Here is an 11,444-nt window from a genome sequence, read left to right on the forward strand (position 1 = left end):
AAATATGGTACACTTTTGTGTTATGCAAAAGGTGTGAAGGAGCATGTTCCGTTAATAAAAAAAAAAAAAAAAAAATCTTTTTCTAATATCGATATACTAGTAATTTCTTTTTAAATAGAAGCAGTATTTTATTTGTATTTTGCCATTTTAGGTAACAATTTGATAGAATTTTAGAAAAAGCCAGTGTTCCTTTGCTTATAACATTTACACAGAGCGCGCATCTAATAGATAATATTACAGACGTGAAAGAAAAAAAGGCAGTTGGAACATTCGTTTACCTGTGCCTATATATAAAAAGACGCATATGAAAACACATACATATATATATATATGTAGACATACACGTATGCACTTGTATATGTACATATATATGTAAACAAAATATGCACACACATGTGTGCGCCATGTAAAAGGCGTAGCTTCATCTACGGTATAGTAAACATTTCCCTGTTTGTTTTTTAAAAAATGGCATTAGGGGGTTCATGGAATTACACAAAAATGAAATTCGGCAATTAAAAGGTTTTGCTCATATATATATATATGTGTGTGATGAAGCGTATGATGTAGTAAGTCCTTAATTGTATATTGTGCAATCAAGTTTACACTTTTTTAAAAGGAATAAAAAAACATTTTGCAAAAACGAGCTGAAAAAAAAAAAAAAAAAAAAAAAAAGTACTAGTGCTATGTGTACATATATTTTATGCATTTTATAAAGATATACAAATAAATGTAAAAAAAAAAAAAAAAAAAAAATTAAAAATTACACAAAATAATTTGCTCATTTATAAATACAGAAGAATTAGTTTTCTGAGCAATGTTTAACTTTTTTGCTGCATCTTCCTTAATATCGTAGCTTTTTTTATTGTAGTTTTATTTTCTTTTCCGTTCTCTTTCTTGCTCTCTAGCTCTCTTTATTGCTCTCTGTATTGCTATCTTTATTACTCTCTTTGCTGCTCTTTCCAGTTCTCTATCCCATTCCTTTTCCCACTCTTTTTCCCATTCCTTTTCCTACTTCTATTCCCACTTCTATTCGTACTTCTATTCCCACTTCTATTCGTACTTCTATTCCCACTTCTATTCCCACTCCTATTCCCACTTCTATTCCCACTCCTATTCCCACTCCTATTCCCACTCCTATTCCCACTCCTATTCCCACTTCTATTCCCAATCTCTTTCCCACAATTTTTTTTTTGTTTTTTAAGCATTTATAAAATCATTGGTCAGTAATTACTCACCAATTACTAATGAATAAAACATAAAGGCAAGCGCAGTGTATGCACATATCCTAGAAACCATTCTCCCATACACTACAATTGTCTTTAGTAATTTAAAATGTGCAAGGAATGAGAAATATATATATTTCTAACATAGCATCATACTCTATTTATTTGTCTCTTTGTAATTAAAGTAAGGTAGAAAAAAAAAAAAAAAAAATTATTATAAGAGGTAAGAGTGATATGTTAATTTTTGCACAATTAGCTACCTATTTGATGCCACATTTTTAGCATTTTTTTTTTTTTTTTTTAATGTACCAATATGATAAATAATGTAATGTGTTCATGTATACATATTAAAATATATATAAACGCAATACAGTTTAAGGGATGGATTTGAAGCTATTTGTTTAGATGTGCATCTGTCTATGTTTTATTTTGGAGCAATACTCAGCTATTAACTTTTTTTACCAAATTAGAAACTTAACTATTTATGTGTAATGTAGTTTATTATACTTTATTATTATATTTTATTTTTCATTTTACAGCGATATATATTTTTTTTTTTTTTACATGCGGTACTTTATTTTTACTAAATTAAAAAAAAAAAAAAAAAAAAAAAGAGAGAAAGAAATACTAAAAAAAAAAAAAAAAAAACAATAAGTCATTTAGTCAATTAGTTATTTAGCCATTTATATATATTTTAAATGATTTTCAGTTTTTACAAAAGAGAAAATAAGAACACACATTACATTAAGCAAGTATATAAAATATAGCCTTGAGAAGGAAAGCAAACATAAATAGAAAAGTTTACATAATTTTTTTTTTTTTACCCATTCACTTATCCATACATCACACACAGTTTTATTAGTTATATTAAAAAGGTAATGGAACTAATAATAAAAAAAAAATATGTGTATGTAGGGTTTCCATGCATGTATGTATAGATACATGTATATGTAAATGTACACATATCCGTATACGTACATGTATAAATATACATAAATATATAAGCAGATTCATGAATGGATACACACAAGTAGGCTCTACGCATAACAGCTCTTTATTTGTATACCTTTTGTGAAATACTTATTTATTTTTATTAGTTCTCCCTTGTGCTGGCTTCTTTTTATTTGAGCCCACAAGGTTATCATGCATTATTTATATACAAAATAGATATTTTATTTTCCCATTTTTCCACATCAACACAGTTAAAAATTTTTGACAATGAGAGAGGTCATTAGTATACATGTAGGTCAGGCAGGAATTCAAATTGGAAATGCTTGCTGGTAAGGGAACACGAAAAAGTCGTGCATAAATTAGTGGATGAGTGAGTGCATAAATGAATGAATACATTTGCAAACGTACATATATACGGGTGTATATCCGTACATACATTACACCCATACGCACATGCCCATGTGCAAATTTTTTGTAACCCCACAGGGAGCTGTTTTGCTTGGAGCATGGAATTCAACCCGACGGTCAAATGCCCAGTGATCAAGTGGTAGCCGGGGGAGACGATGCGTTCAACACATTCTTCTCAGAAACTGGAGCAGGAAAGCATGTAATAATACAAATTCTAATTCTGCATATACCATGTTCTATATGAGTAGTATGCATATCTGTGTATTGTGTATGAATAGCATTCAGATCCTTTACATCTATGCATAACTGCTCATTCTTGATTGCACTTCTAGTGTAATACTGCACGTGAGTACGTTCAGAGGAGTGCTCGTTAGTTAACCTTATGTGCCATAATAAATGTTGTAAAAGTGTAGTAAAATATTCCGTAAAACTGCATAAAAATTGCCTCAAAATTGTCGTAAAACTTCCTCAAAAATGTGTCAAAATTGCCATCGCTGTCGCTCAATCGCATGCACGCACATCTATGTTGGACTCTTCTGACAGGTTCCGAGATGCGTGTTTGTTGACTTAGAACCCACCGTGGTTGACGAAGTAAGGACAGGAACGTACCGCCAACTTTTTCATCCCGAACAGTTAATATCAGGAAAGGAAGATGCAGCAAATAATTTTGCTAGAGGACATTATACTATTGGTAAAGAAATAGTTGATATATGTTTGGATAGAGTAAGAAAGCTAGCAGATAATTGTACAGGATTACAAGGATTTTTAATGTTTAATGCAGTAGGAGGTGGAACAGGAAGTGGTCTTGGTTGCTTATTATTAGAAAGATTAGCTATTGACTATGGAAAAAAATCAAAATTAAATTTCTGTTCATGGCCATCACCTCAAGTATCAACAGCTGTAGTAGAACCTTACAATTCTGTTTTATCAACGCATTCTTTATTAGAACACACAGATGTAGCTATTATGTTAGATAATGAAGCCATCTATGATATATGCAAAAAAAATCTAGATATTGAAAGACCTACATATACAAATTTAAATAGATTAATTGCTCAAGTTATATCCTCTTTAACAGCTTCTCTACGATTTGATGGTGCTTTAAATGTCGATGTTACCGAATTTCAAACCAATTTAGTCCCATACCCACGTATTCATTTTATGTTGTCCTCATATGCTCCTATTATTAGTGCAGAAAAAGCTTATCATGAACAATTGTCCGTATCAGAAATTACGAATTCTGCATTCGAACCTGCTTCTATGATGGCTAAATGCGATCCTCGTCATGGAAAATACATGGCTTGCTGTTTAATGTATAGAGGCGATGTTGTACCAAAAGATGTCAATGCAGCTGTTGCTACTATAAAAACGAAAAGATCAATTCAATTTGTTGATTGGTGCCCTACTGGATTCAAATGTGGAATTAACTATCAACCTCCTACTGTTGTTCCAGGAGGAGATTTAGCAAAAGTTATGAGAGCTGTTTGTATGATTAGTAACTCCACTGCTATTGCTGAGGTATTTTCTCGAATGGACCAAAAATTTGATTTAATGTATGCCAAAAGAGCTTTCGTTCATTGGTATGTAGGAGAAGGTATGGAAGAAGGGGAATTTAGCGAAGCAAGAGAAGACTTAGCAGCTTTAGAAAAAGACTATGAGGAGGTGGGCATTGAGACAAATGAAGGGGAGGGTGAGGACGAGGGATACGAGTAAATCGCGCCCCTGCACGTGAACATATATGTGTATAATGCGTACATATATGCATGCACATGTACATACGTTGGTACTTAAACACGTACATACATAGGTGCTCACCCATGTACACACTTAAGTGTATACATATATATATATATATATGTACAAACGCACACAATGCTCCCGATCCGTGCATTTTCCCATATGCGTATTGGTATGAATATGTGTATGTGTGTGGGTATATATGTGTATATGTGTATGTGCTTTTTTTTTTTTTTTTTTTAACATGATCATATGTATTTATATATATTTTTATTTATGTATGTATATATTTATTTATGTATATATTTATGTATGTATATATTTATGTATGTATATATTTATGTATGTATATATTTATGTATGTATATATTTATGTATGTATATATTTATGTATGTATATATTTATGAGTGAATATATATGGGCCTTTTGTGCAATGACCTTTTTGTAACTTAAGAATGATGTAATATAAAAACTTATGTCGCATATATGATTTATATAATATATATTCACGCAAAAAATAAGCATAACATGAAAAAAAAATGTGCGAATAGGTGTACATACATGTATAACACTCTCACGGACATACACGTACGGATTTATGCACTGGCATTTACACACATGTTTATCCTTACGCAGTTTTTCGAATGCATAAATTAATCCCCTCTTTACTAAATACATAAATGTATACGTGTGTCAATATATGTGCATTTAACTCAACTGATTCCTAACTTTAGTCATTTATCTCTTTGACTTAATTTTAAAATTTTTATGAAAAGCACGTATACGGTATTATATGCTTTAATATTAAAGCTCGTTTAGATTTTATATGGTGAAAAACAAAGCAAGGGTTGCAAATCAGTCAAGCAATTTTGTTTTATATTTTTAATTATTTATTTTGTTCCATTAAATCATATTTTGAGTGTTAAAATGGTGTCCATTTAATTTATGCTCTTATATAAATCAAATGAGAGACTTGCAGCAGCTAAGTTATTCTTTTAAAATTGTATTTTCCATTTTGCCGTCTTAAAAGTCATACACATCATTTGCGTGTAACACATACATACATATATATACATATATATATATATATATATATATATATATATATATATATATATGTACATACTGACGGAATTATTAAGAACGAACATTTTTGCCTTACCAATGGAGCAAATGAAACATTTACACGTTAACCTTTTTTTATGTACATTCATGCGGAAAGGTCATGCAAAATATTTCCATCAGTATTCTCATTTTATTTTATTTTACTATAATTTACTTTATTTTACTATAATTTACTTTATTTTACTACAATTTACTTCATTTTACTAGAATATACTTTATTTTACTACAATTTACTTCATTTTACTATAATATACTTTATTTTACTACAATTTACTTCATTTTACTATAATATACTTTATTTTACTAAAATTTACTTCATTTTACTATAATATACTTTATTTTACTAAAATTTACTTCATTTTACTTTATATTTTTTGCGTTTTACTTTCTGGAATGGAAACCTAAATGGACATAAGTTTTGAATGGAGCCTTCGCCATTTTAATGAGCACATTTTCACCTGCTCTTAAAAAGTTGTACTGATAAAATTGCTATAAAATCAATTTCTTGTATTTCTTTTTTTCTGACTTGTTCAGGCAAAAGTGAATTTATCTTAACGCGCGTAAATTTGCACACACAGAATTACATAACAAATTATATATATAAGCATTTGTATGTACGTATTGATGTAGGATAAAATATTTGCGCATTGAAATGTGGAAGTATTCTCTACCTTCAACGTGATGGCGACATAGTGATACTGTTACCACTGTTACTTTGAAAATAAAAAACTATAAATACATGTTGTATGGATATATATATGTATATATGCACATGAATCAATGTGGAAATGCCCCATTTACGTATTTCTATAAAAAAAATAATTGAACCTTCTAGTAACCTTCACACATAAGCATATATACATACAACACATGATTGTATACATAATAATCTTATATCATACTAATAAATACAACATTATTAAAATTAAAAAAAAAAAAAAAGTTGTTCATTTTTATTCTTAAAATAGTATATATAATTAATTTTAATAAATGAAATAAAAAATAATGCAGTACACAAATTTTTTAAAACGAAAATATAAAATATGGCTTTGTTTGAAAAATGATGATATATTTTACTCATATAATAATATATAAGGAGTTGTAAGGGGGGTTGAAATATATTCCTTTTATTTTTACTTGACTCCTTTTTTTTAAATAGGAGAAAAAACATTACCTTCTCCAGATAAAAAAGTATGTAGCCTAAATAGTACAGAAAAAAAAAAAAAAAAATATAAAATAATAAAATAAAATAAATAAACAAGCAAAAAAAAAAAAAAAATAATAAATTTATAAATAACTACCATAAACGTAGAGCTTATTTTCATATAAAAAATTATTTTATATGAACTGCTAACACTATCCCGAAACAGCAAAATATGGGCTTCACAAATTAGGCGATGATCATTTACTTTATAGTAACACGTATTGCGTGCAATAATCACTGGTATAGGGTCATAAGTTTGTATATGCACATGCTGCAAACTCGCGTAGCTTATAAATACGTACATACATACAAATACGCATATAAACATACATACATGAATACACATATAATTATATAAATAATACTGCGTATTTATGCGTGCTATATTTCAATATATGCATAGTTATACATTTTAGCAATTTTTAAGGAGAAATATTTACCAATCCCCCAGTTTTTTTTTTTTTTTTTTTTTTTTTTTTGCTACCCCCCCCACTATTCCACTACCATAATTAAAAATGGCCAATAAGTTTCTAAGAAAAAATAAATTTTTTTTTTTTTATTTTTAATATAAATATAAAAAATAAAGTTTAAAATGAATTTTTTATTTTTCTGAAAAAATAGGGAATAAACAAAATTTATATTTTATTTTAAAGAGAGCGTTAACTGTAATATTAAAGAATCGTTTCTTTCTTGTAATAAAATTATTAAGGATTATTTATGAAACCCTAGTTGACACTAGCATTCTTTTTTATTTACTCACTGAAGAGATATAGATTAAGAAAAAGATGGTAATGTTACAAATGAAAAATGAGAAAAAAAAAATATAAAATATTATGCTTACCCGAATGTACGTATTGTAGTTGTACATATTTCATTATATGTATCTATGCATGTATGTATGTATCTATGTATGTATGTATCTATGCATGTATGTATGTATCTATGCATGTATGTATGTATCTATGTATGTATGTATCTATGTATGTATGTATCTATGTATGTATGTATCTATGTATGTATCTATGCATGTATGTATGTATCTATGCATGTATGTATGTATCTATGCATGTATGTATGTATCTATGCATGTATGTATGTATCTGTGTACGTGTGTTCACGTACGTAAAAATGCATTTTAACGTTGTATATGTTCACGTAGTAGTATGTGTTCGTCTATGGCCAGTGATATATTTATTTGAATGTTCATTTTCTTTAGGCTGAAGAATTCACAGAAGAAATAGCGACGATTAACAAAAGGTTACTGGAACCAGTGCCCTTTGCAAGGACAAACAATTGCATAAAGGATGTAGATGCAGAATTGTTTATTAATTCGTATGCAAACTACTTAAAGCTGCATAACAAAATAATCTTTCCAAAATGGTGTAATTTTGTAAAAACAGGGAAAGGTAGAAAACTGGCCCCTTTAAATGAAGATTGGTATTATATTAAAGCATCAAGTATTTTAAGGAGACTATATTTACATCCAGATATTGGTGTAGGTTTTTTAAGAAGACAATTTAGCTACAAGCAACGAAGAGGAGTAGCACCTAATCATACTAGTTTAGCTGGTGGTAAAATTTTAAGATCTATTTTACAGCAGTTAGAAAGCTTAGGATATGTAGAACAAAACCCCAAAAAAAAAGGAAGAAGATTAACGACAAAAGGTGAAAACGCTATTAACAATTTTGCAAGGTATATTAACAAGAAAGTGTACAATATGGAAAAGGTTTGATGGGTACTAGGGGTCTATGTGTTTCGTCATTTGTGGAATGTAGGTGCCTTACTGTATGAAGGAATGTAGTGGATATGTGTATAACAAGCATATATATGTGTTTGTACATAACAAGCATATATGTGTGTTTGTACATAACAAGCATATATGTGTGTTTGTACATAACAAGCATATATATTTGTTTGTACATAACAAGCATATATGTGTGTTTGTACATAACAAGAATATATATTTGTTTGTATATAACAAGCATATATATATGTGTGTACATACATATATATATATAATTGTAGCACATATACGTACATATGCCTACCTTAACAGTGCATGTTCCTTCGTGAGCTTTTTCGCAATATAGAAAAAAGCTACTTCATTTTTAACAATACAGATACTCAAATAGGAGTAGTGGGTTTAAATGATATATAGGATTGGAAAATATATAGCTGTGTATAGAATATGAAAGTTAAATTTTTACTATTCAGCTATGTATGATATATATGTGTGCATTATTTTTATGCTTATTGTGAAATTTTCTCCATCTTTTCCTGTATATATATACATATGCATGTGTGTGCCCTTTTTAAAGCTTTTTTTTAACAGAATGTTTTTTACGCAGAACGGAAGAACGAAACGCGTAGGCCGTAATAATATACACATATATAATTATATATACGTATGTATATATATTTATATGTGTAAATTTCTTTTCCATAATTTTTAATATAATACTGGAATTCCTATACACATATGGCACAAGTTTGTACCAAAAATGAAATACGAAATGGGAAAAATAAAAAAAAATAAATTTGGGAAAAAGGATGTAATGCACTTTTAAAAAGTAAAAGGAGATGCCATACTCTATGTGCAAAATTATCGCTCCTCTTGTGATAATAAATTTGTGGGTGGCGTGAATGCAAGCGTAAGAGCCTTCCCCTTTTACGTGCGTACATTTCTTGTTCATTTGTAATACATGCATAAATGTTTATGTGCATATATATATATATATATATGTATATAAGCACGTGCACACGGTATTACTGTTAGATAGGAAGCAAAATAATCGCTCTTATGACGGAGAAGTGATGCTGCTCCAACGTTTGTTTTTTACGAGGCGCTCATACATCTATACGTAAATTGAAAAGGTGGGGAAGAAGAACACATACAATGGAAGTTCGACCGTTCGTTCGTTAGCTAAATAGTTGTTTTTATTTCCTTTTATGCAATTTTACTGAATACACATGTTCTCATACATTGCTTTATCAGTGTATCAGTAAAATGAATATGGTGTTACACTTTTAGTAGTATATGCATTGCTATGTGTAAAGCCAACATGTTTTGGAAAAAAAAAATAAAACAAGGAAAAAAAATAAAAGTACGAATGAATGAAAAACCTTTCAAATTAAAGATATGCATTTCATTCATAAACGTTTACCAAAATGATAAAAATATATTTTCAAAGTTTAAGAAGTTTCCCTGGCCCATTTTTCTGACTTATACTAATTAGCATTCGTTTATTGTTAGCAGTTTTCTTTTTTTTTTTTTTTTTTTGCTTAATTTATGCGCAGTTATACAAATAATATAAAATATGTATATGCATATTTACATATATATACGTACGTATGTATGTATGTATGTATGCATATTTACATATATATACGTATATACGTATGTATGTATGTATGTTTATATGAACAGTAAAAAAAAAATAATTCCGCCTATGAATAAAAGTTTGTATGTAGTTTCTTTTTTTTTTTTGTGTACATGTACAAATACAAAGTATATTTTTTTCATCCAAAAAAAAAAAAAAAAAAAATGATCTGTAATAAACATACATTTGATATTTGCATATAAGAGCTCTGTCACGCTGCGCTGCTGCATACGTAATTTGTTCAATTTTATGCGTGTACAAAAAGTGCAAGTTTATATGTATATTTTGTACTTGTATATATTTATATGTTTTATATAATTATATATATATATGTATATATACACAGGGCTGTAATTATTTTGCCAGTACACGTTGATGCTAATAACTTCGTTGAATATAAATCATCCATTAAGTTATCATTCATTGAATATACATATTTATTAATATAAGTATTTGTAATTAATCGTTTGTACTTTTTCCAGTTTATGCATTTTTCCATTTGTATGTACCCGACTGACTACACTTTAAAATAAACTTTTTTCTTATTTCCATTTAAGTCATTACGATAGTTTGATTATTTTGGCATAATTTTTTTTTTTTTTGTTATAGAAAAGGGGGATAATCGAATTGTAAGAGGTTTTGATCAAGCGACTAAGTGTACGTATGTACCTATGTTTGTATGTACTTATGTTTGTATGTACTTATGTATGTATGTACTTATGTATGTATGTATGTACATGGGCATGTATGCATGTTTATATATATATATATATACAACTGTTACCCTCAAAGATAAGCTTAATATCGTAGGGGGCGAATCTGCATATATGCAAAACTATGCCCCAGCGACGGGCACGAAAAGATCATGTATATTGCTAATTACAAATTAGTATAGATGTTGCTTTACATTTACGAGTACGTCAGATGAACATACTTTGGAATAGTACCATTGTTACACAAGTGTATAAAACGTTATAAAGTTATATTTTAATTTGGGTCAAAAAAAAAAAAAAAAAAAAAAAAAAAAAAATGAGTCATAAGTGATAATTGATAAGTGATGAGGAAACATTATTTTAAAACTACTGAAGATATGTAATTTTGTAAAAATTTATTAAAACAGAAATATTTTTTAGAAACGATATATTGATAGTACGAATGATTATTACAACATTGGGGATTTACGGAAATTAAAAGAAGAGGATCTAATTATTTTTTTTTTTTTTTTTGGAAAATCAAATAACGCATAATAACGCGCATAACGCATATAACGCGAACAAATCGTTACCTTGTCCTGTTTGGCTGTTTGCGTTCAGCTGAGCAGTAAAAAAAAAAAAAAAAAAAAGCATAATTTCAGTTACACGTTAGCATATAGTACCAAGTACTTCGTACATACCCTTTTTGAAAGTGTACGTGAG

At 28.7% G+C, this 11,444-nt stretch overlaps 2 protein-coding genes across 2 annotated transcripts; both read left to right on the forward strand.

Annotated features, from left to right (window-relative positions):
• Positions 1-2,441: 2,441 nt before the first annotated feature.
• On the forward strand, positions 2,442-4,295 carry PmUG01_05038900 (alpha tubulin 2, putative; the record flags this gene model as incomplete). Its single annotated transcript, XM_029003607.1, has 3 exons — positions 2,442-2,503; positions 2,661-2,781; positions 3,126-4,295. The coding sequence occupies 3 exons, from the start codon at positions 2,442-2,444 to the stop codon at positions 4,293-4,295; spliced, it is 1,353 nt and encodes a 450-aa protein (XP_028860536.1).
• A 3,139-nt stretch (positions 4,296-7,434) lies between these two features.
• On the forward strand, positions 7,435-8,381 carry RPS19 (40S ribosomal protein S19, putative; the record flags this gene model as incomplete). Its single annotated transcript, XM_029003608.1, has 2 exons — positions 7,435-7,437; positions 7,866-8,381. The coding sequence occupies 2 exons, from the start codon at positions 7,435-7,437 to the stop codon at positions 8,379-8,381; spliced, it is 519 nt and encodes a 172-aa protein (XP_028860537.1).
• Positions 8,382-11,444: the final 3,063 nt, after the last annotated feature.

The sequence above is a fragment of the Plasmodium malariae genome (assembly GCF_900090045.1).
Source record: "Plasmodium malariae genome assembly, chromosome: 5".
Taxonomy (NCBI): Eukaryota; Apicomplexa; class Aconoidasida; order Haemosporida; family Plasmodiidae; genus Plasmodium; species Plasmodium malariae.